This window comes from Oncorhynchus clarkii, chromosome 22 (genome assembly GCF_045791955.1).
Source record: "Oncorhynchus clarkii lewisi isolate Uvic-CL-2024 chromosome 22, UVic_Ocla_1.0, whole genome shotgun sequence".
NCBI lineage: Eukaryota > Metazoa > Chordata > Actinopteri > Salmoniformes > Salmonidae > Oncorhynchus > Oncorhynchus clarkii.
In genome coordinates this window covers 5,369,492-5,395,668 of record NC_092168.1, presented here as the reverse complement: position 1 = coordinate 5,395,668, position 26,177 = coordinate 5,369,492, and the positions used below count along the sequence as shown (strand labels likewise).

At 42.6% G+C, this 26,177-nt stretch overlaps 1 protein-coding gene across 4 annotated transcripts in view; it reads left to right on the top strand.

Annotated features, from left to right (window-relative positions):
• LOC139380214 (collagen alpha-1(XVIII) chain-like) overlaps window positions 1-26,177 on the top strand; it is a 180,166-nt gene that overhangs the window by 151,994 nt on the left and 1,995 nt on the right. For all 4 annotated transcript variants that reach the window (XM_071122709.1, XM_071122710.1, XM_071122706.1 and 1 more), the window contains 18 exons: window positions 7,571-7,606; window positions 7,758-7,817; window positions 7,958-8,035; window positions 8,119-8,154; window positions 13,456-13,509; window positions 16,349-16,420; window positions 16,506-16,571; window positions 18,159-18,186; window positions 18,696-18,749; window positions 18,865-18,899; window positions 19,389-19,520; window positions 19,668-19,818; window positions 20,486-20,556; window positions 24,367-24,495; window positions 24,651-24,683; window positions 24,842-25,237; window positions 25,361-25,558; window positions 25,789-25,904. In XM_071122709.1, coding sequence (XP_070978810.1) covers window positions 7,571-7,606; window positions 7,758-7,817; window positions 7,958-8,035; window positions 8,119-8,154; window positions 13,456-13,509; window positions 16,349-16,420; window positions 16,506-16,571; window positions 18,159-18,186; window positions 18,696-18,749; window positions 18,865-18,899; window positions 19,389-19,520; window positions 19,668-19,818; window positions 20,486-20,556; window positions 24,367-24,495; window positions 24,651-24,683; window positions 24,842-25,237; window positions 25,361-25,558; window positions 25,789-25,904 — 1,745 coding nt within the window. The remainder of the gene's footprint in view (window positions 1-7,570; window positions 7,607-7,757; window positions 7,818-7,957; window positions 8,036-8,118; window positions 8,155-13,455; window positions 13,510-16,348; window positions 16,421-16,505; window positions 16,572-18,158; window positions 18,187-18,695; window positions 18,750-18,864; window positions 18,900-19,388; window positions 19,521-19,667; window positions 19,819-20,485; window positions 20,557-24,366; window positions 24,496-24,650; window positions 24,684-24,841; window positions 25,238-25,360; window positions 25,559-25,788; window positions 25,905-26,177) is intronic.

Below are 26,177 nucleotides of genomic sequence, written 5' to 3'. Positions count from 1 at the left end.
TAGTAATATTTATGTCCGTTGCTTTATGCTAATTAGTGTCAGATGATGACAACGGTCCAGTTCACGGGATGGGGTGTCACTAGAGGTTAAGCATCTCCAATCCAAAGTTAAATCTTGAATCGGCTTCCTAATTCGCAACAAAGCCTCCTTCACTCATGCTGTCAAACTTACCCTCGTAAAACTGACTATCCTACCGATCCTTGACTTCAGCGATCTCATTTACAAAATAGCCTCCAACACTCTACTCAGCAAATTGGATGCAGTCCCATCTATTTTGTCACCAAAGCCCCATATACTACCCACCACTGCGACCTGTATGCTCTCGTTAGCTGGCCCTCACTACTTATTCGTCGCCAAACCCACTGGCTTCAGGTCATCTCTAAGTCTTTGCTAGGTATAGCTCCGCCTTATCTCAGCTCACTGGTCACCATAGCAATACCCACCCGCGTGCAATATACCCGCGTGCTACACGCACTCCAGCAGGTTTATTTCACTGGTCATCTCCAATGCCAACACTTACTTTGGCCACCTTTCCTTCCAGTTCTCTGCTGCCAATTTTTTTTTTAACCTTTATTTAACTAGGCAAGTCAGTTAAGAACAAATTCTTATTTTCAATGACGTCCTAGGAACAGTGGGTTAACTGCCTGTTCAGGGGCAGAACGACAGATGTACCTTGTCAGTTTGGGGATTTGAACTTGCAACCTTCCGGTTACTAGTCCAACGCTCTACCAACGCGGCTACCCTGCCGCAAAAATCACTGAAGTTGGAGACTCATATCTCCCTCACTAACTTTAAGCGTCAACTGTCAGGGCAGCTTACCAATCGCTGCAGCTGAACACAGCCCATCCCCATTTTGTTTTTTTTTCTGCTCTTTTGCACACCAGTATTTCTACTTGCACATCCTCATCTTCACATCTATCACTCCAGTGTTAATTGCTAAATTGTAATTACTTCGCCACTATTGGCCTATTTATTGCCTGACCTCCTTACTGCATTTGCACACACTGGATACATATTTTTCTATTGTGTTATTGACTTTACATTTGTTTATCCCATGTGTAACTCTGTGTTGTTGTTTTTGTCGCACTGCTTTGCTTTATCTTGGCCAGGTCGCAGTTGTAAATTAGAACTTGTTCTCAACTGGCCTACCTGGTTAAATAAAGGTGAAATAAAAACATTTTAAAATTATGTGGCGCTAGTGCTTGTAGTAGCATATAGCTTTGCTTTAATGGATACATGTTTATTTTTTTTGGTCATCATTTTCTCATGTTAAGCCTAACGTTTATGTTTCACGAAGCTATAGACCTCTGCTATTGAGAATGCTGGCTGGTGGCAATACTTAATTAAAGTGGCATGTTTAAACATTGCAGATTGTAAATTGAATTTTCGATGTAACAGTATTAGAGGTCGACCAGCTATGATTTTTCAACGCCGATACCGATACCGATTATTGGAGGACCAAAAAAGCCGATAACCGATTAATCAGTCGATTTTTTTAAATTATTTTTTTAAATATTTTTTTTATTATTGATTTATTTGTAATAATGACAATTACAACAATACTGAATGAACACTTATTTTAACTTAATATAATACATCAATAAAATCAATTTAGCCTCAAGTAAATAACGAAACATGTTCAATTTGGTTTAAGTCATGCAAAAACAAAGTGTTGGAGAAAAAGTAAAAGTGCAATATGTGCTATGTAAGAAAGCTAACGTTTCAGTTCCTTGCTCAGAACATGAGAACATATGAAAGCTGGTGGTTCCTTTTAACATGAGTCTTCAATATTCCCAGGTACGAAGTTTTAGGTTGTAGTTATTATAGGAATTATAGGACTATTTCCCTCTATACCATTTGTATTTCATTAACCTTTGGATGTTCATTAACCTTTGGATGTTCTTATAGACACTTTAGTATTGCCAGTGTAACAGTATAGCTTCCGTGCTTCTCCTCGCTCCTACCTGGGCTCGAACTAGGAACACATCGACAATAGCCATTTCACTTCGGTTACACCAGCCTAATCTCGGGAGTTGATAGGCTTGAAGTCATAAACAGCGCAATGCTTGACGCACAACGAAGAGCTGCTGGCAAAACGCATGAAAGTGCTGTTTGAATGAATGTTTACTTTGCCTACCACCGCTCAGTCAGATACTTAGATACTTGTATGCTTGTATGCTCAGACAGATTATATGCAACGCAGGACACGCTAGATAATATCATCAACCATGTGTAGTTAACTAGTGATTATGATTGTTTTTTATAAGATAAGTTTAATGCTAGCTAGCAATTTACCTTGGCTTAATGCATTCCCGTAACAGGCAGTCTCCTTGTGGAGTGCAACGAGAGAGAGGCAGGTCGTTATTGCGTTGGACGAGTTAACTGTAAGGTTGCAAGATTGGATCCCCCGAGCTGACAAGGTGAAAATCTGTCGTTCTGCCCCTGAACGAGGCAGTTAACCCACCGTTCCTAGGCCGTCATTGAAAATAAGATTGTGTTCTTAACTGACTTGCCTAGTTAAATAAAGGTATAAAAAAATATATCGGCTCCCAAAAATACCGATTTCTGATTGTTATGAAACTTGAAATCGGCCCTAATTAATCGGCCATTCCGATTAGTCGGTCGACCTCTAAACAGTATACTAATCAGTAACCAATAGATTTGTTGTATTTTATGTACAACTGTCCTGTAGGCCTACAGCCTACTTTAGCCTTCCTCACGTTCTCTCCGAGCTTGAATAGAAAGACTGTGCTGTATAAAACCACTCTATTATTGTAAAACAGTACAATCAGTCAACCGTCAAAAATAATATCTTACTAGGGATTGTTTAATTATGCAGACAATGCAGTCTAGCCTCTTTGCCTATCTTTAGCTATACAGTGCATTCGGAAAGTATTCAGACTCCTTTCCTTTTTCCACATTTTGTTACAGCCTTATTCGAAAATTGATTAAATGCATGGTTTTGAAATCGAGCTCAAATGCATCCTGTTTCCAATGATCATCCTTGAGATGTTTATAGATCTTGGAGTCCACCTGTGATAAATTAAATTGATTGCACATGATTTGGAAAGGCACACCTGTCTATATAAATCAAATCAAATCAAATCAAATTTTATTTGTCACATACACATGGTTAGCAGATGTTAATGCGAGTGTAGCGAAATGCTTGTGCTTCTAGTTCCGACAATGCAGTAATAACCAACAAGTAATCTAACTAACAATTCCAAAACTACTGTCTTGTACACAGTGTGAGGGGATAAAGAATATGTACATAAGGATATATGAATGAGTGATGGTACAGAGCAGCATAGGCAGATACAGTAGATGGTATCGAGTACAGTATATACATATGAGATGAGTATGTAAACAAAGTGGCATAGTTAAAGTGGCTAGTGATACATGTATTACATAAGGATACAGTCGATGATATAGAGTACAGTATATACGTATGCATATGAGATGAATAATGTAGGGTAAGTAACATTATATAAGGTAGCATTGTTTAAAGTGGCTAGTGATATATTTACATCATTTCCCATCAATTCCCATTATTAAAGTGGCTGGAGTTGAGTCAGTGTCAGTGTGTTGGCAGCAGCCACTCAATGTTAGTGGTGGCTGTTTAACAGTCTGATAGCCTTGAGATAGAAGCTGTTTTTCAGTCTCTCGGTCCCAGCTTTGATGCACCTGTACTGACCTCGCCTTCTGGATGATAGCGGGGTGAACAGGCAGTGGCTCGGGTGGTTGATGTCCTTGATGATCTTTATGGCCTTCCTGTGACATCGGGTGGTGTAGGTGTCCTGGAGGGCAGGTAGTTTGCCCCCGGTGATGCGTTGTGCAGACCTCACTACCCTCTGGAGAGCCTTACGGTTGAGGGCGGAGCAGTTGCCGTACCAGGCGGTGATACAGCCCGCCAGGATGCTCTCGATTGTGCATCTGTAGAAGTTTGTGAGTGCTTTTGGTGACAAGCCGAATTTCTTCAGCCTCCTGAGGTTGAAGAGGCGCTGCTGCGCCTTCTTCACAATGCTGTCTGTGTGAGTGGACCAATTCAGTTTGTCTGTGATGTGTATGCCGAGGAACTTAAAACTTGCTACCCTCTCCACTACTGTTCCATCGATGTGGATAGGGGGGTGTTCCCTCTGCTGTTTCCTGAAGTCCACAATCATCTCCTTAGTTTTGTTGACGTTGAGTGTGAGGTTATTTTCCTGACACCACACTCCGAGGGCCCTCACCTCCTCCCTGTAGGCCGTCTCGTCGTTGTTGGTAATCAAGCCTACCACTGTTGTGTCGTCCGCAAACTTGATGATTGAGTTGGAGGCGTGCGTGGCCACGCAGTCGTGGGTGAACAGGGAGTACAGGAGAGGGCTCAGAACGCACCCTTGTGGGGCCCCAGTGTTGAGGATCAGCGGGGAGGAGATGTTGTTGCCTACCCTCACCACCTGGGGGCGGCCCGTCAGGAAGTCCAGTACCCAGTTGCACAGGGCGGGGTCGAGACCCAGGGTCTCGAGCTTGATGACGAGCTTGGAGGGTACTATGGTGTTGAATGCCGAGCTGTAGTCAATGAACAGCATTCTCACATAGGTATTCCTCTTGTCCAGATGGGTTAGGGCAGTGTGCAGTGTGGTTGAGATTGCATCGTCTGTGGACCTATTTGGGCGGTAAGCAAATTGGAGTGGGTCTAGGGTGTCAGGTAGGGTGGAGGCGTCCCACAGTTGACAGTGCATGTCAGAGCAAAAACCAAGCCATGAAGTCTACGGAGTGCCGAGACAGGATCGTGTCGAGGCACAGATCTGGGGAAGGGTATCAAAAAATGTCAGCAGCATTGAAGGTTCCCCAAGAACACAGTGGCCTCCATTCTTAAATGGAAAAAGTTTGGAACCACCAAGACACTTCCTAGAGCTGGCCGCCTGGCCAAACTGAGAAATCGGGGACAATGGCCTTGGTAGTTTGTGTGTGTATGTAGGCTACGTGTAAGGGGGTGCGTGCTGGTGGCAGGGAAGTCAGGCGCAGGAGATCAAACTTGGTATAAACGGAGCAGTTTAATAAGTGCTCAAAAACTCAGAAAACCAAAATATACAAAATAATACAAGTGGGCACAAAACCCTTCGCAAACCAGAACATAACTTGCACATTGCTTACAAACAAACAATCACCGACAAGGACATGAGGGAGAACAGAGGTTTAAATACACAACATGTAATTGATGGGGTTGTATCCAGGTGTGATACAAGACAAGACAAAAACCAAAGGAAAATGAAAAGAGGATCAGCGATGGCTAGAAAGTCGGTGACTTCGACCGCCGAACGTCACCCTAATAAAATACCAAATACCAAAAAAAGTACTGAGTAAAGGTTCTGAACACTTGTGTAAATGTGGAAGTTCAGTTTTTATTTTCAATACATTTGCAAAAAAATCTAAACATCTGTTTTTGCTTTGTCATTATGGGGTATTGTGTGTAGATTTAATCTATCCGTCTCATCACTCGTAGGCTTACCAGTGTACAGTACACAGAAGTGGGGCCTCTCTTATGAGCGCCATTCGGTCTGGCAGTCATCAGCTTGGTTTTCTGGTAGAGGAAAAGGAGGTTCGGCCCTTTCAATAGAGCAGGGCTCTCCATCCCTGTTACAGGAGAGCTACCCTCCTGTAGGTTTTTGCTCCAGCACTATTTGGAACTTACCCGATTTAGCTCTCCAGGAACAGGGTTGGATGGAATCAAGAAGAGGAGCAAGCTTCCACCTGCCGTGGTGTTTTGTCAGTCAAGGTGGTAGCTTTGCTGATGTGATTATCTTCTGTAATTTAGCACAAGCTTGATCAGATAAAGCGTCTTTGTAGCCATGCTGGTTAAGTGTCCCTTGAATTCTAAATAAATCACTGACAGTGTCACGAGCAAAGCACCATCACACCACCTCCTCCATGCTTCACGGTGGGAACCACACATGCGGAGATAATCCGTTCACCTACTCTGCGTCTCACAAAGACACGGCGGTTGGAATCAAAAATCTCAAATTTGGACTCATCATAACCAAAGGACAGATTTCCACAGGTCTAATGTCCATTGCTCATGTTTCTTGGCCCAAACAAGTCTCTTCTTCTTATTTGTGGCCTTTAATTGTTGTTTCTTTGCAGCAATTCCACCGTGAAGGCCTGATTCACACAGTCGCCTCTGAACAGTTGATTTTGAAATGTGTCTGTTACTTGAACTCTGTGAAGCATTTATTTGGGATGCAATTTCTAAGGATGGTATCTATAATGAACTTATCCTCTGCAGCAGAGGTAACTCTGGGTATTCCTTTCCTGTGGTGGTCCTCATGAGAGCCAGTTTCATCATAGCGCTTGATGTTTTTTTGCGACTGCACTTTTCCGCATTGACTGACCTTCATGTCTTATAGTAATGATGCTTTTTTGTTCTCTTTGCTTATTTGAGCTTTTCTTTCCATAATATGACTTGGTCTTTTACCAAATAGGGCTATCTTCTGTATACCACCCCTACCTTGTCACAGCACAACTGATTGGCTCAAATCCATTAATAAGGAAAGAAATTCCACAAATTAACTCTGAAATACATTCCAGGTGACTACCTCATGAAGCTGGATGAGAGAATGCCAAGATGTCATCAAGGCAAAGGATGGCTACTTTGAAGAATATAAAATATATTTAGATTTGTTTAACACTTTTTGTGCTTACTACATGATTCCAAATGTGTTATTTCATAGTTTTGATGTTTTCACTATTATTCTACAATGTAGAAAAACGTAAAACTAAAGAAAAACCCTGGAATGAGTAGGTGTGACCAACTCTTGACTGGTACCGTTTATTAGGCGATGTAACGGTTTTCTTTAGGTGAAGGAGAGGCGGACCAAAATGCAGCGTGGTGGTTATTCATGATTCTTTAATAAAGAAAACTATACATGAATAAACTAACAAAAACAATAAACGTGAGAAAACCTAAACAGCCTATCTGGTGACAACAAAGACAGGAACAATCACCCACAAACACACAGTGAAACCCAAGCTACAATGACTAACACCTGCCTCTGATTGAGAACCATATCAGGCCAGACATAGAAATAGACAAACAAGACATCCAACACAGAATGCCCACCCAGCTCACGTCCTGACCAACACTAAAACAAGGAAAACACACACGAACGATGGTCAGAACGTGACAGGCGAAAGCTAAATTTACACAACCCACTTTTAAGAAATACCATTTGAAGTAGTTTTCCCAGTGGCCTGTGTCATTTTCATAACTAACATTATTCATTCATCAAGATATTTTATTAATGTTCTCATAGGAAACAAATGTTATTTTGTTGCAAAACCTATTGAGAGCATATAATGCAATGAAATCATGGTAATGATTCATGTCCTTTTGAGTTGAGTTGATTGGAAAACTATTTTGTAGGGGGAGATAGTGGAATCCTTTACAATACCACTAAATATTGATTTGACTTAATGGGTATACATCCCTACCAAATATTTGGAACGATGTGTGGCCTTACTTATTAACCAGTCATGAAAAAGGGATAAATCATTTTAACAGATTTTATGTCTCTCCTTTTCTATTCTGTAGGGTGAAACTGGTCTACCTGGCCAAGCTGGATTCCCTGTAAGCATTGATTTTCCTAATGTTATCCTACAGGTCACTTAACTTTGTCTTGCTACAGTTACCCTACAGTTCTTCTAACGTTGTGTTCTAACACATGTGGATGTCATAGTGTGGGGGATATTTGCCCCAACTTTGTTGTATTTTCTAAAAGGGTCCTATTGGATCAAAGGGCGACAAGGGAGACTCAGGCCAGCCCGGTTATGGAGTCAAGGTCAGTGATGTGACCGCACAGCAACATAGCCCTATCATTAGTGCTACAGTGCACCACTATGTAAGGCCTATTCCCAGCAAGTGTTTCTTCTGTGGGGGTTAACAAATTAACAGATTGTCTTTATATGTGTCTCTTCTCAGGGCGAGAAGGGCGAGCCTGGCTTAATCATTGGGCCTGATGGGAGTCCTTTGTACCTGCAAGAATTGTCGGGTGAGAAGGTGAGTGTCTCACTATTGACTTCTGTTTGCCTCTATCTTATCTGTCTGTTGGCCTCATTAAACACCAACTTCATCTTCTGTAGGGAGACAGAGGACCTGCCGGACCCGTCGGGCCTCCTGTAAGTACTTTTAGGCTCATTACTTTACATTACGTTCTTACTATTTGAAGCTGCCTTAAATTAAACTGACTCAGCGATATGACGTGGTCACGAGTTTCAAGTTTTATTAGTCGTATGACCAGGATACACATAAGAATAAAAAGTAAATGGCTTGGTAGAATAGAAAAGTCTAGTAGCAGCAGTTGTGATTTGTGTGTAGTATGAGTGTGGATGTGTGTGTTTGGGTGGGTGTGTTCATGTGTGCTAAGGTGCAGAGAGTCAGTGCGGTTGGGCAGTCCATTTCAAGTGTTCAGCAGTCTGATGGCTTGTGGATAGAAACTGTCTCTGAGCCTGTTTGTCTGAGACCAGATGCTCCTATACTGTCTGCCAAACTGTAAGGGAGGGAACAGTTAGTGACTGGGATGTGTGGGGTCCTTGATGATGCTGTGGGACTTCTTCAGGCACCATTTTGTGTAGATGTCCTGAATGGATGGGAGCACGGCCGCATTGAGCGACAGTAGGGCAAGAGATATTGTCAAGAGAGAGTGTGAGGCAAGAGTCTGCACTTGTCAGCACCAGCACAGATACTGTTAAGGATCTTTGCATGTGCACGACAGTTCACGTCTTTCTTCTGCAAGGGGATAGCTGCATGACAGCAAATGCTGACATGTGCAACCACTCGCTTCATGCGGTCTTAGTTTGTGTCGGAAGTAGCCCTGTTCCTCGAGGTAAACACATATTGCTGAGTCTACCTTAAATAAATTGAGCTGCCATGTATATCAATAGCTATGTTTCCATTAACTTGTGCCATTCTGAAAAAAAAAATTGATTTTAAAATGATTTTATTGTCAACATTTAAAAAGTTTGCATAGAAAATGGATTCAGCAATTTCCTGCTAGGGTGCATTTCAATTGAACTATCTTTTGTCGATAAAAACAGCTGGACGTAATGATGTCACACCTAAAACGGCAAATAGCGGCAAATTGCACATTAATAAATTGCCGACAGGCTGTATGCCCTCCCACATTATTTTCATGTCTCAGGTATAGCCTGCGAAAGCCAGCATGTATAAAATGCAATAATTTAATTTTATAAACCGGGTGGTTTGGCTCCTGGATGCTGAATGGTTGAAGTCTGTGGTATATCAGACATTGTAAACATTGTGGTTCGAACCTTGAATGCTGATTGGCTGACAGCCATGGTATATCAGACCATATACCACGGTATGACAAAACATTTATTTTTACTGCTCTAATTACGTTGATAACCAGTTTATAATAGCAATAAGGCACCTCGGGTTTGTGGGATATGGCCAGTATGCCACATCTAAGGGCTGTATCCAGGCACTCCATGTTGTGTCGTGGTTAAAAACAGCCCTTAGCCGTAGTATATTGGCGGTATTTTATTGCTTAATTATACCATGGCATTGTTGAATAGTAATTTCTTATTGGCTTGAAGGGCATTCTAGAGTGCGTTATTCCCCTATAATGCACAGTATCAGCATGGTAGAATTCAGTGGCTAGAGTTCATTCTTATAGCCATATTTTAATTCCTTATAACTGGAACTTCCATCAGGAGCTCGCCAGGTAACTAGATACTAGTCTTTGTTAGCCACGGCTAGCGGTCCTCCCCGGTATCAGCCAGCCTTAGCTCGAACAATCACCTGCCAGTCTGTTCAGCGCGATATCAACCCAGAACATATCGGACTGCTTCTCTCTACCATATCACTGGATTTCTGCCGCTCTGGATCATTACACTGGATCATTACTAGCTAGCTGCTACTGGTAGCTAACGCCTCTGTCCCGAAGCCAACACCAGCTAGCCTTGAGCTAGCCTCGAGCTAGGCCCATATACCAACTAATTCTAGGACTACAATACCTCCTTTGCCAATTGGCCTGGACCCTTTATTGTCGACATGGAGCCCCGCCAATCCATCACGACTGGACTGCCGACGTGAACGCCCAATATGGTCTCAACAGGCTATTCTGTTACGATATCGCCGCAGGACCATCTACTGGCCCCGGCACGCTAGCTTTTCTGAACGCTGTGTCCCCTGCTCGCCCATCGTAGTAGTGACTACCGAACAGCACCCTGACTCACCTATTGCTGCTCCTTTGACCCTATGATCACTCGGCTACACAGCTGATGCCCCCTGGACTGTTTCAATAACACGGTACCTCATTTGGTTTACCTGTCAGTCCCAGCCTTGAACTGGTCCTATATGTACCTAACTGACTTGCTCTGCCCATTCATTGCCATTTACCCATTGTTGTCTTAGGTCTCCTGATCAACACCTGTGATTGCTTTATGCCTCTCTCTAATCTCAAAATGCCTTGTCTACTGCTGTCTTGGCTAGTTTTAGTTTTATATCACTGTAGAGCCAAAAGTCCCACTCAAAATGCCTTTAGATAGCTTTTTCGTCCCACCCCACACACATGCGGAGTCTTCACCTAGGGTAATTGATGCCTCCAGAGATGAAACCTCTCTCATTGTCACGCAACGCATAGGTTTACCTTCACTGTACTCACATCCTACCATACACTTGTCTGTACATTATGCCTTGAATCTATTCTGTCACGCCAAGAAATCTGCTCCTTTTATTCTCTGTCCCCAACGCACTAGACGACCAGTTCTTATAGCCTTTAGCCGTACCCTTATCCTCCTCCTCCTCTATTCCTCTGGTGATGTAGAGGTGAACTCAGGCCCTGTAGCCCCCAGTTCCACTCCTATTCCCCAGGCGCTCTCATTTGTTGACTTCTATAACCGTACAAGCCTTGGTTTCATGCATGTTAATATCAGAAGCCTCCTCCCAGAAGTTTTTTTTTCACTGCTTTAGCACACTCTGCCAACCCTGATGTCCTAGCCGTGTCTGAATCCAGGCTTAGGAAGACCACCAAAAACCCTGAAATTTCCATCCTAACTATAACATTTTCCAACAAGTTAGAACTGCCAAAGGGGGCGGAGTTGCAATCTACTGCAGAGATAGCCTGCCGAGTTCTGTCTTACTATCCAGGTCTGTGCCCAAACAATTTGAGCTTCTACTTTTAAAAATCCACCTTTTCAGAAACAAGTCTCTCAATGTTGCCGCTTGCTGTAGACCACCTTCTGCCCCCAGTTGTGCCCTGGACACCATATGTGAATTGATTGTCCCCTATCTATCTTCAGAGCTCGTGCTGTTAGGTGACCTAAACTGGGAAATGCTTAACACCCCGGCCATGCTACAATCTAAGTTTGATGCCCTCAATCTCACACAAATGATCATGGAACCTTTCAGGTACAACCCCAAATCTGTAAACACGGGCACCCTCATAGATATCACCCTGACCAACCTGCCCTCTAAATACACCTTGTCCTAAAATATATCATACCCGCCACCGATATAAGACAATACTATGCAGCCGTATCCATCGACCTGGCCAAGGCTTTCGACTCTGTCAATCACCGCATTCTTATCAGCAGACTCAACAGCCTTGGTTTCACAAATGACTTCCTTGCCTGGTTCACCAACTACTTCTCAGACAGAGTTCAGTGTCAAATCGGGGGTGCCTGTTGTCCGGACCTCTGGCAGTTTCTATGGGGGGTGCCACAGGGTTCAATTCTCAGGCCGACTCTTTTCTCTGTATACATCAATGTCACTCTTGCTGCTGGTGATTCTCTGATCCACCTCCTATGCAGACGACACCATTTTGTATACTTCTGGCCCTTCTTTGGACACTGTGTTAACTAACCTCCAGATGAGCTTCAATGCCATACAACACTCCTTCCGTGGCCTCCAACTGCTCTTAAATGCAAGTAAAACTAAATGCATGCTCTTCAACCGATTGCTGCCCGCACCTGCCCGCCCGTCTAGCATCACTACTCTGAATCTGAACGGTTCTGGTTAGACTGTAAACTCTCCTTCCAGACTCACATTAAGCATCTCCAATCCAAAATTTAAATCTAGAATCTGCTTCCTATTTCGCAACAAAGCGTACTTCATTCATGCTGCCAAACATTCCCTAGTAAAACTGACTATCCTACTGATCCTTGACTTCGGCGATGTCATTTACAAAATAGCCTCCAACACTCTACTCAGCAAATTGGATGCAGTCTATCACAGTGCCATCTGTTTTTATCACCAAAGCCCCATATACTACCCGCCATTGTGACCTGTATGCTCTCATTGGCTGGCCCTCGCTTCATATTCGTAGTCAAACCCACTGGCTCCAGGTCATGTATAAGTCTTTGTTAGGTAAAGCCCCACCTTATCTCAGCTCACTGGTCACCATAGCAGCAGCACCCGTAGCACACACTCCAGCAGGTATATTTCACTGGTCAACCAAAGCCAATTCCTCATTTGGCTACCTTTCCTTCCAGTTCTCTGCTGCCAATTACTGGAACGAACTGCACAAATCACTGAAGGTGGAGAGTCCTATCTCCCACACTAACTTTAAGCATCAGCGGTCAAAGCAGCTTACAGATCATTGCACCTGTACATAGCGCGTCTGTAAATAGCCCACCCAACTACCTCATCCCCATATTGTTATATATATATTTTTTGTTCCTTTGCACCCCAGTATCTCTACTTGCACATTCATCTGTTCATGTTTGAGCTGCTTTTGAAAGCCAAAGTTAAATATAAAAACATTATTGGTATTGTTGAATTCAATTTCCATAATAGCAAGCTAGGACTGATGGTTTGGTTAGCTAAATTAGCAAGTCTGTCTGTTTGGTTACCAAGGAAACTACTGTAGCTATTTTTTAAACTTGCTAGCTACTTCAGTGGATGTTAAACACAGTTGAACAAATGTGTTAAAATATAGCCATGGTAGAAAAGGGGCTCTATGCATTCTCTGGAAAATAGTCTAGTTCCGTGGAAGGTTAGTTCCACACACCTTCCATGTAATTTATTATTTTCCACACATAACCCTTCGTTGAGTATCCCTTACATATTTGCCATATTCTAATAATTGTCATGCGTCAACGTGTTCCGTGCCATGGTGAAACTCCTGTAGATCTGAAATAATTGGATGGTGAAACTTTCCAGCCAACCAGAAAAGCAAGATGAAGCAATTCAGGCATTGAAAGTCAGGACAATCCTTGTCCTGCAAAGAAGCATTATTTTTGTAGTTGAAAAAAACAGATTTTGCATGCAATTCAGGAATTTAGAATCATATGTGGAGCTTAACTATTACTCGGTGACATCACGTACCTTGAAAATGATTTGACAATCATCATTTAAAAAAACACAAAACAAAACAAAAATCCACCCCTGTCGAACGGGTAAAAAGGTTTCTAGTGAATGTGTTTTTGTCACATATGATTGATGTGTTGTTTGTGCAGGGGCAGTATGGACCTTCTGGGATAAAGGGTGAATTTGGAATGCCTGGAAGACCTGTAAGTACTGGAGCTAAATTTCTAACTTTACAATTACAGTAGGGTCTCAGTAGCGTGACAGTAGTAGTGTCACACAAAGCAATATGGATGTAATTACTGTTGCAGATGCAAATTGCTTGTGACATCATCTCAAGCTAGCAAGCTAACCACGTTAGTGACGAGCTAGCTAATGCAGTTCATGTTAGACATTTTCAGTTAAAACTGGACAGATAAACATCTGGTTTCACTTATAAAATTACCTTTATTGACTGCCAGACCATCTACTGTACATAAACCATGACTAGCCAGGGTGTCTAGAGTTGTTTATATCAGGGGTGTCAAACTCATTTTTCCCCCGCGGCCGCATTTAGTCTCTCGGATTTCCTTGCCGCCCAAAATGATGGATAAAAAACCTTTATCCAATTTTCTATGCTCCCTGACTGTCTAGCTTTCATTTCGGTGATTATTAGTGAGCTGGACACAGTCAAAACACTGTACTAATGTTGGTCCATTATCATTTCAACACAGTTTCGATTTGGTTTTAGTCATTTGGAAGTATATTAAGTCCCCCCAACAATTTTTTTAATTTAAAAAACACAAATATGTATATATATAAATATATATATATATATATATATATATATATATATATATATATATATATATATATATATATATATATACATATATATATATATATATATATATATACACACAAACACAGTGGGGCAAAAAAGTATTTAGTCAGCCACCAATTGTGCAAGTTCTCCCACTTAAAAAGATGAGAGAGGCCTGTCATTTTCGTCATAGGTACACTTCAACTATGACAGATAAAATGAGAAAAAAAATCCAGAAAATCACATTGTAGGATTTTTTATGAATTTATTTGCAAATTATGGTGGAAAATAAGTATTTGGTCAATAACAAAAGTTTGTTGGCAATGACAGAGGTCAAACGTTTTCTGTAAGTCTTCACAAGGTTTTCACACACTGTTGCTGGTATTTTGGCCCATTCCTCCATGCAGATCTCCTCTGGAGCAGTGATGTTTTGGGGCTTTTGCTGGGCAACACGGACTTTCAACTCCCTCCAAAGATTTTCTATGTGGTTGAGATCTGGAGACTGGTTAGGCCACTCCAGGACCTTGAAATGCTTCTTACGAAGCCACTCCTTTGTTGCCCAGGCGGTGTGTTTGGGATCATTGTCATGCTGAAAGACCCAGCCACGTATCATCTTCAATGCCCTTGCTGATGGTAGGCTTTGTTACTTTGGTCCCAGCTCTCTGCAGGTCATTCACTAGGTCTCCCCATGTGGTTCTGGGATTTTTGCTCACCGTTCTTGTGATCATTTTTCCCCCACGGGGTGGGATCTTGCGTGGAGCCCCAGATCGAGGGAGATTATCAGTGGTTTTGTATGTCTTCCATTTCCTAATAATTAATCCCACAGTTGATTTCTTCAAACCAAGCTGCTTACCTATTGCAGATTCAGTCTTCCCAGCCTGGTGCAGGTCTACAATTTTGTTTCTCGTGTCCTTTGACAGCTCTTTGGTCTTGGCCTTGGTGGAGTTTGGAGTGTGACTGTTTGAGGTTGTGGACAGGTGTATTTTATACTGATAACAAGTTCAAACAGGTGTCATTAATACAGATAACAAGTGGAGGACAGAGGAGCCTTATAAAAAAGAAGTTACAGGTCTGTGAGAGCCAGAAATCTTGCTTGTTTGTAGGTGACCAAATACTTATTTTCCACCATAATTTGCAAATAAATTCATTAAAAATCCTACAATGTGATTTTCTTGATTTATTTTTCTAATTTTGTCTGTCATAGTTGAAGTGTACCTATGATGAAAATTACAGGCCTCTCTCATCTTTTTAAGTGGGAGAACTTGCACAATTGGTGGCTGACTAAATACTTTTTTGACCCACTGTATACATACAGTACAAGTTAAAGAAGGGCTGTCTTCTTTATACAACCCCTACCTTGTCACAACTGATTGGCTCAAATGCATTAAGAAGTAAATAAATTCCACAAATTAACTTTTAACAAGGCACACCTGTTAATTGAAATGCATTCTAGGTGACTACCTCATGAAGCTGTTTGAGAGAATGCCAAAGGTGTGCAAAGATGTCATCAAGGCAAAGGGTGGCTTTGAAGAATGTAAAATCGAAAATATATTATGATATGTTTAACACTTTTTTGGTTACTACATGGTTCCGTATGTGTTATTTCATAGTTTTGATGTCTTCGCTATTATTCTACAATGTAGAAAATTGTAAAAATCAAGAAAAACCCTTGAGTGAGTAGGTGTGTCCAAACTCTTGACTGGTACTGTATATTTTATTTATTCAAACCATTTTCCATTTGGCATGTATTTTTTGTCGCTATTGGTGCAGCACTGACACCTGTGTTGACATGGCAACTGGGACGGATTTCCGATTGGAACGATATCAACGAAACATGTAAACTCTTTTCTGCTCACTGATTGGATATTGAATACAGTCAGTTGCACGAAATAGGTTTGATTTCTGTCTCTTGCAATGCAGCTAAGTTGCAGGCAATTTTGGAAGGGAGACATAGAGCTACCTGGATGCAACTTTGTTACATAAATTGCATCCAGATTGCTTCGTGTGACATCAATTTAAGAGATACAGATGTTTCCTTTTGTTGAGCAGGTGTGGAATAAGTCAAAATGTACATAACATCTATTGCCAGTTTGAGTGTTATTATGGAAAGTAAGTACGGAATGCTACAACAACTACTACTACTTATACTACTACTACTAGTATTATCTCTATTATTATTTCTAGTGAATGCTCCTTTTGTAAGGCCTGTGTAGTGTCTAACTGTCCATGTCTGTTTCCTACAGGGTCGTCCTGGTGTAAACGGATACAAGGGTGAAAAAGGAGAGCCATCCACAGGTGCCGGATTTGGCTACCCAGTAAGTGTGACATGTGCATATAACATTGCACTGGGCCGGTTTACAATCCAATGGAAGTGCACTGACTAATGTCATCTCTTTTCAGGGTGTCCCAGGCCCACCTGGACCCCCAGGACCACCCGGACCAGCTGTGCCTGTGGACCGCTTCAACGTGAGTTTATCAGAATCCTTATTCCCAAAACCAGGGTTTTGTTCATTCAGCACCAAATGGAAGACTGACAACTTTGCCTTGTCTAATAACCAACAATCACTTTAATTTTCCAGTGCATGCCCTAATGAACACAACCCTAAAGGTCATATACAGTTGAAGTCGGAACTTTACATACACTTAGATTAGTCATTAAGACTCGTTTTTCAACCACTCCGCAAATTTGTTGTGTTTTTTTTACATTTATTTATTTTTATTTTTTTTTACCCCTTTTTCTCCTCAATTTCGTGGTATCCAATTGTTAGTAGCTACTATCTTGTCTCATCACTACAACTCCCGTCCTGGCTCGGGAGAGACGAAGGTTGAAAGTCATGCGTCCTCCGATACACAAGCCGCACTGCTTCTTAACACAGCGCGCATCCAACCCGGAAGCCAGCTGCACCAATGTGTCAGAGGAAACACCGTGCACCTGACAACCTTGGTCAGCGTGCACTAAGCCCGGCCCGCCACAGGTGTCGCTGGTGCGCGATGAGACAAGGATATCCCGGATGAAGCGTTGTTAGGACATCTACTTTGTGCATGACTCAAGTAATTTTTCCGACAATTGTTTACAGACAGATTATTTCACTTATATCAAGTTTCACCTGTATCAAGTTTACATACACTAAGATGACTATGCCTTTAAACAGCTAAGAAAATTCCATAAAATGATGTTATGGCTTTAGAAGCTTCTGATAGGCTAATTGACATCTTTTGAGTCAATTGGAGGAACACCATCCCAACCGTGAAGCACAGGGGTGGTAGCATCATGTTGTGGGGGTGCTTTCCTGCAGGAGGAACTGGTGCACTTCACAAAATAGATGCCATCATGAGGAAAAAAATGATGTGGATATATTGAAGCAACATCACAAGACATCAGTTAAAGCTTGGTCGCAAATGGGTCTTCCAATGGACAATGACCTCAACCATACTTCCAAAATTGTGGCAAAATGGCTTAAGGACAACAAAGTCAAGGTATTGGAGTGGCCATCACAAAGCCCTGACCTCAATCTTATAGAACATTTGTAGGCAGAACTGAAAAAGCGTGTGTGAGCAAGGAGGCCTACACACCTGACTCAGTTACACCAGCTCTGTCAGGATGAATGGGCCAAAATTCACCCAACTTATTGTGGGAAGCTTGTGGAAGGCTACCCGAAACGTTTGACCCAAGTTAAATCATTTAAAGGCAATGCTACAAAATACTAATGGAGTGTATGTAAACTTCTGACCCACTGGGAATGTGATGAAAGAAAGAAAAGCTGAAATAAATCATTCGCTCTCCTATGATTCTGACATTTCACATTCTTAAAATAAAGTGGTGATCCTAACTGACCTAAAACAGGGAACTTTTACTAGGATTAAATGTCAGGAATTTTGAAAAACTGAGTTTAAATGTATTTGGCTAAGGTGTATGTAAACTTCTGACTTCAACTGTACCATCGATGCCATTGGCCACAAAAAAGTCTATAATGCCATCTTCACCTAGGAATAAGAAATATGATATCAAAATACTGGAGAATACTTTAATGTTTAATTTCCCATTTGTTGCAGGGATATGACGCCTCAAGGAATTATCCAGGTATGCTGACAATAATTTGTTGTTTTTACGTCAAACATAATACATCTTGAAGACAGAGGATTAAATTTGGCACATGAGCATACCCAGCAGTCATCCAATTGAAGAGTTGAAAATGAAGAGACAGTTTTTATTCTTTAAAGAGACAAACATTTCCCCATCAACCTTCAATTGTATTCAGCTATTGAAGAAAGAGGGATTCGTGATCAACCTACCGTCAAGAGATTCGGCTAATACTTTCATAAAAAGCACCTAGATTTGGGGAATTTACTTATAAAAAACTGGAACATCAAATAGTGCTGTCAAGGTTTAATTTAGACTTCGAAATCCATTCTGTTTTAAAACCATTCCATTAGCCCATAAAAAAGTTACATTTGACTGCCATTGGGCATGGGTAGTGCAAACAACCATTACAATACAGTGATCCAAATTATATTTATTTCTAATAGAAATGTTTCCATATTTATTTTCTAAACTGTGTATATTCTTCACATGTTTTCTGTTTTTTGTAGCGACAAAGGGGGAGAAAGGTGATCGCGGAGCTCAAGGTCTCCCAGGAACGCCAGGTAAGACTTTTATGTCTCAATACAGCACAGGGGATAACAACAACCACTTGGTTTTATCTTAAGGCTACAATTCAACCTATATGCTTTTCGTGATTTTTAAAATGTTTATTTCCAGGTGTGGCCTCTAACTTAGACATATTCACATTCAAGGTACAGTATTATCATTAATAGTACTACAGTATGCATTACATACAGGGATTTAGTAGCTAAAATAGTAGGTTTGTACAATTTGGAACACTGGTTGAGATGGCGTAAACATTCATGGAAAAAGCACTAATTTGGCGGAACAGGTGGTTAAAAGATATTCACAGAATAAAGAGGTGCATAAACAGCGTTTACAAACATTTAACCTCCACTACATCGCTGTTGAATTTTTAATCTAGCCTTAGAGAGTTCTCCAATAAAAATGTATCTAGATTTCACTCATCTCTTTGTATTTTGCCTTTCTATGATTTACACTCTGATTTGGTGTAAAGAGCTCTCTACTGCCAGTCCAGATTCTGAACACTCATCTTCAATTAACCGAAAACCTAACAAGAAGTGAAATGCAATTATCCTATACCTACATAATCCTATCATCCTTAAGAAGATGGCTACGTTTGACAGGACAGAGCATTTAATAGATGTTTGTCTTTGCAGAATGACCTGAAAGGAGAGCGTGGGGATTCTGGCGTGAAGGGAGAGAAGGGAGAGCCAAGTGGTGGCTATTATGACCCCCGTTTTAGAGGACAACAAGGCCCACCAGGACCCCCTGGAAACCCAGGACTTATGGTACGAAATTGAGAGGACATAAAATGATCAGTCATTAAGACACCTTACAATATTTGTCATGTCTTGCTAACAAAAATGGAAAGAGGGCCTTATGGTGAATGTGGCACAAGTAAAGTTAAATGTTATTTTCCATTTTTTTTATCACAGGGTCCAAAGGGAGATTCAATCATGGGCCTCCCTGGTCCCCAGGGCCCACCAGGCTCCCCAGGGATCGGCTACGATGGTCGTCCAGGAATCCCAGGTCCTCCCGGGCCCCCAGGGTCCCCCTCACTACCAGGGGCCTATAGACCTAACCACTGTGAGTTTCCTAACCAGTGACAAACACAATGTCACAATAGTCTTCAATAGGGTATACTCCCAAGGTAAATTTTACATTGGTGGTGGTTTGGAGTGAGGTACAAGCAACTACACAGAGTATACAAAACATTAGGATCACCTGCTCTTTCCATGACATAGACTGACCAGGTGAAAGCTATGATCCCTTATGTATGTCACCTGTTAAATCCACTTCAGTCAGTGTAGATGAAGAGGGGAGGAGACAGGTTAAAGAAGGATTTTTAAGCCTTGATGCAATTGAGACATGGATTGTGTATGTTTGCCATTCAGAGGGTGAATGGACGAGACAAAATATTTAACTGCCTTTGAACAGTGTATGGTAGTAGGTGCCAGGTGCACCGGTTTACGTCAAGAACTGCGACGCTGCTGGGTTTTTCACACTCAACAGTTTCCCGTGTGTATCAAGAATGGTCCACCACCCAAAGGACATCCAGCCAACTTGACACAACTGTGGGAAGCATTGGAATCAACATGGGCCAGCATCCCTGTGAAACGCTTTCGACACCTTGTATGCTGTTCTGAGAGCAAAATGGGGCTGCAACTCGATATTAGGAAGTTGTTCCTAATGTTTTGTACACCCAGTGTATATCATATCATATCGTCATCATTTATTTTTTTCTTCATCACAGCCATCAATATTCCTGGCCCCCCCGGACCTGCTGGACCACCTGGAACTCCTGGTCACACTGGTCACACAGGGGTAAGGGGTCGTCCCACAGTATGTCATACAGTATTTGATTTTCTTTATATTTGTTTATCTTTCACACTGAACGTTATCAGATCGTCAACCAAAATCTAATATTGGATTAAGGGAACACGAGTGAACAAATAACACATTTCTATTAGTGTTGCACGGTATACCAGTACCATGGTAACATCACAGTACCAAAACGTCATGATACTTATGATACCAATGCGGTAGTACTGTTCCAAATGATACTACCACATTTTTCAGCCCTACCGATCTAAAGAACCCACTGCTATAAAATGTTTAAAAATACAGTCTCTTGTATGCGCAGGTCCAATAATATCCTATTCATTTTCATGCGCGTATGAGGTGTGGCAGCTGTAATCAGCCAGCGGGAAATGTAGACCCAGATGCATCTTCTGTGGTTAGATTTCTACATTTGTTACATTGGATTACCGCGCACAGCGAGTAATGTTTGTGCATTGTATAATTTAATCACCTTTTATAACCAAGAGTACAGGCTGTGCAAGTTCATTGTCATGCAGCCTCTGAGTGCCAGACAGTGAAAATGGGGCAATGTTTCGAGACAGGCATGCTGCAAGACCCTTTTCCTATATTCCTGTGGCAATCAAATTTGTCTAGACCTACTGTCAAGTTATCAGGTTAGCTAGCTAGGTAACATGACTGAACATAGTTGTTTATCACACCAATAAGTAGCAACCCGGGATTAGTTTAAAATGGCCCGCGACACTTCCCGCCACATGGTTTGTCAAACCTGTTGAACAACTCGTCTCTGGCCTAAATGGTTTTGAAGAAAATACCCATATTTCTAGAGATGCCTTTTTTTCTTTCTATTGGGATTCACACTCATTTTATTTTACACTTGGAATTCAGGCCAAAGACTTCAATCTTGTTTTCATCAGATGAGAGAATGTTGTTTCTTGTGGTCTGAGAGTCCTTTAGGTGCCTTTTGGCAAACTCCAAGAGGGCTGTCATTTGCATTTTACTGAGGGGCTTCTGTCTGGCCACTCTACCATAAAAGCCTGATTAGTGGAGTGCTGCAGAGATGGTTGTCCTTTTGGAAGGTTCTCCCATCTTCCCAGAGGAACTCTGAAGCTCTGTCAGAGTGACCATCGGGTTCTTGGTCACCTCCCTGACCAAGGCCCTTCTCACCCAATTGCTCAGTTTGGCTAGGCGGCCAACTCAAGGAAGAGTCTTGGTGGTTACACACCAAAACCCCGGATAAACCTGCAATAGTAATAGGCAAAAACTAGAAACCGCTGCACCTCCTTTACCGTGGTGGGAGTCGGCCAATTACGCACGGCTGAAATGCGGTCACTCCATCTCCACCCCTGAGGTGGAAATGTGGTACCCTAGGAAGGAGACGGACTGTTTGAAGAACAGGCATTTCTCAGCCTTGACGTACAGGTCATGCTCCAACAGATGACCAAGCACCCTGCACACCAGGGACACATGCTCAGTGCGTGTAGCGGAGTATATTAGAATGTCATCAATATACAACACTACACCCGTGCAGGTCCCTGAAAATCTTGTCTACAAAGACTTGGAAGACTGATGGAGCATTCATCAACCCGTACGGCATGACGAGGTACTCATAATGCCCTGAGGTAGTACTGAAAGCTGTCTTCCACTCGTCTCCCTCCCGGATACGCACCAGGTTCTAAGCGCTCCTGAGATCTAGTTTGGTGAAGAAGCAAGCACGCCCCGTGCATTGACTCAATCGCTGTGGCTATGAGCGGGTAACTGTACCTCACAGTGATCTGGTTTAGACCTCGATAGTCAATACACGGGCGCAGACCTCCCTCCTTCTTCTTCACAAAATGGAAACTCGAGGAGGCGGGTGAAGTGGAGGAACGAATGTATCCCTGACGCTGGGATTCGGAGACATATGTTTTCATAGCCGCCGCCTGTGACAGGGGATACACACGACTCCTGTGAAGTGCGGCGTCTACCAGGAGATTTATCGCACAACCCCTCCCCCATCGGTGGGGTGGTAATTGAATTGCCTTCTTTTTGAAGAAGGCGAGAGCCAAATCGGCATATTCAGGGGGAATGTGCACGATGGAAACCTGGTCTGGACTTTTCACAGTAGTAGCACCAACGGATATCCCGGGAACAATGGGGATCCCTAAACTATGGGCGAACGTTCTGTCTATAAAATTCCCAGCCGTGCCTGAATCGACGAGCGCCTTAAGCTGGGACTGCGGGCAAAATTCTGGAAAAGTGACATACAAAAACATGTGTGCAACAGAGGGCTCTGAGTGAGAATGGTGCCGGCTCACCTGGGGTGACACCAGAGTGCCCTGCCTGCTGCCTCGATCCCCAGAGGAACCAAACCGGCACCGACAGGCAGTGTGACCGGCCACAGTTGGTGCACGAGACGAATCCTCCTCCGGTCTCCCTGCGCACAGAACCTCCCAGTTCCATGGGCATCGGAGCGGTGGTGCTGGGGGATGGAACCGACAGACCCCACTCTGGACATCCGCGGGTAGCCAGCAGGTTATCCAACCGAATGGACAGGTCCACCAGCTAGTCGAAGGTGAGGCTGGTGTCCCTGCAGGCCAACCCTGTCTCTCCCAGCGGTCCATGGTTTGGACGACGCGGTCCATGGCGGCGCCGAGATGGTGGATCATCGCCGCTTGCTCCTGGACGCGCTCCTCGACCCCTATACCAGGGACACCTGCTCCTGCTGACTCCATATGTTAAGTGTGGAATTCTGTAAGGGATGCGTAACTGGTGGCAGGGAAGTCAGACGCAGCAGAGCAGAACTAGGTAATAGCCGGAGCAGTTTAATTTCAAATCCAACAGCATAAAGAAATAACAAACATGGGTACAAAACCCGACACGCACCAGTAAACATATGCACAAGCACTTACAACAAACAATTCCACACAAATATATGGGGGGGAACAGAGGGTTAAATACACAACAATTAATGAGAGAAATGAAAACCAGGTGTGTAGGAAAACAAGACAAAACAAATGGAAAATGAAAAGTGGATCGACGATGGCTAGAAGACCAGTGACGCCGACCGCCGAACGCCGCCCAAACAAGGAGAGGAACCGACTTTGGTGGAAGAAAACAAAAACTGACATTGTATCTACTCAACAATACTAACCTAATTAACAGAGTGAAAAGAAGAAAGCCTGTACAGAATACAAATACAAGGCCAAACCTACACTGGACTTGCTTACCAATGAACAGTTTAGACGAGTTACAGTTTTGATGTAAAAAATGTTTGTCTAGCAATGATCAACAACCAATTTGACAGAGCTTGAAAAAATGTTCAAATAATAATGGGCCCTATGTTGCACAATCCAGGTGTGGAAAGCTCTTAGAGACTTACCCGGAAAGACTCACAGGTGTAATCGCTGCCAAAGGTGCTTCTACAAACTATTGACTCAGGGGTGTGAATACTTAAGTAAATTGGATATTTCTGTATTTCATTTTCAAAAAATTAGTACAAAAAAAAATGTTTTCAGTTTGTCATTATGGGCTATTGTGTGTAAATGGCTGAGGAGAAAAAAAGATATAACCCATTTTCACTTCAAGCTGTAACACAACAACATGTGGAATAAATTCTGAAGGCTCTGTATATGTACCATAAACCAGAGATTGATGTATTCAGTTAAGTGGAGGAATCTCAGAAAAAAAGCAGATTCAAAGATTGTAAAGGTGTACTGTATTTTGCATTGGTCAAAAGTGAATGTATTCATCATAACTAATATGATTCACTGGTTGTTTGGCTGATTGATATATGTCGTCTTGTATATGTACCATAATATGTACTGGTCTCCACAGGTGACAGTTTTGAGGTCATACGACACCATGATTGCTACTGCAAGACGTCAGTCGGAGGGCACCCTCATCTACATTGTCGACAAAACAGATCTCTACATCCGAGTCCGCAATGGATTCAAACAAGTCCTGGTACAGTCATACATTTTTATTTCATATGAGAAATGGGTTCGTAAGGAGCTGGAGATGCACATTCAAAAAGTTGAAGTGCAGACTAAAAGAAACTTAGAAAAACACAACTCAGCAAAGAATGTATGTACTTTTTTCATATGCTTATTGTTTTTCAGCTCGGTGACTACAGTCCCTTCTACAGAGATTTGGTAAGTTGTTCTATCAATGTAAAAATGTGTAAATAAAAGAGAGAAAATGTATCAACTTATTTAATGAATAGCTATTGATATATTTGAGGAAACAAGGTCATAGTCATAAAATCCAGTACGACTTTTCATGTCAAATAAATAATGCTCTTAATCTTCAGGACAACGAAGTAGCGGCTGTCCAGCCCCCCCCTGTCGTCAACTACCCCCAGTCCCAGGATCACTCGGCCAACAATGGAGCTGAACACTTCTCCCAAGGCGGTACCGCCACCCACCCCATCAAGCCTCCTCCTCACAAGCCGGTGGAGATCCCCAGGCCTGCCAGACCCGACAACCGTAACCCAGACCCCAGATATCCCCCTCAGTACGACCCCAGATATCCCCCTCAGACTGACGCTAGGTACCCCCCTCAGACAGATGGCCGCTACAGCCATGTGCAGCCTGAGAACAGGTATCCCAACCAGCCCGAAAGCCGATTCCCAGTCACCCCCCAGAGAAGACCCGTTCCCCTTCCTGTTCCCCAGCCTGGCGGTCACTTGCATACATCAGGGCCAGGAGTGAGTACCTTTATCATCATTTAATGTGCCTTCCCAGAAAGTATGTATTGTTCAAATGTTTTCATCTAAATAGTGTGTGTAGACCTGAGCTGTTTTTATAACTCATCTCTCTTTTCTGATCAGCTCCACCTGATCGCCCTGAACATGCCCCAAGTGGGCAACATGCGGGGCATTCGTGGGTCAGACTTCCTGTGTTTCCAGCAGGCTCGTGCTGTGGGCCTGAAGGGCACCTTCAGGGCTTTCTTGTCCTCCAAGCTCCAGGACCTCTACAGCATTGTTCGCAAGTCCGACAGAGACAGCCTCCCCATCATAAACCTGAAGGTGTGTAAACATACTACTGAAAACACAAGTCTAGACTGTGGGATCCCACTTCTGATACCAAATTGACATTGCGTTTAGTGAAGTAACCTATTCATTAGCATTTCATGAAATTCTAGAGATCGTTTCAATCCAACACTGTTCAGCATCAAATAAGTAATGAAATGCTGCCATGGGTTTTCATTTTAACCTTGTTTCTCTTGCTGACGAACATATATGCTCTCTCCCTTTAGGACCAAGTGCTGTTTAATAGCTGGGAGTCTATGTTCAGTAAGACTGGGGGCAGGATGAAGGAAAATGCACCAATCTACTCCTTTGATGGCAGAGATATCCTTAGAGACAGTGCATGGTGAGTGGTTGCCTCTCAGACACAGCTACACAGTAACATCTCCAGTGTTGAATCAACTCTAATAGTGTTAAATCTACAAAGTCCATTAAAGTCCCTGAAGCTAGCTAGCCAAAAAAAATAATCTATATTATTATGCTACACAGAGTAAATGTTACACTTTCTAAAGTGTTTGCCAACACTTGTTATTGTTGCATTCATTCGCAATGGTGTAACGTGTTAAAAATCTATTCCACCAGAGTCATTCATTTTATTCTAATAGTTGACCACCTTTTA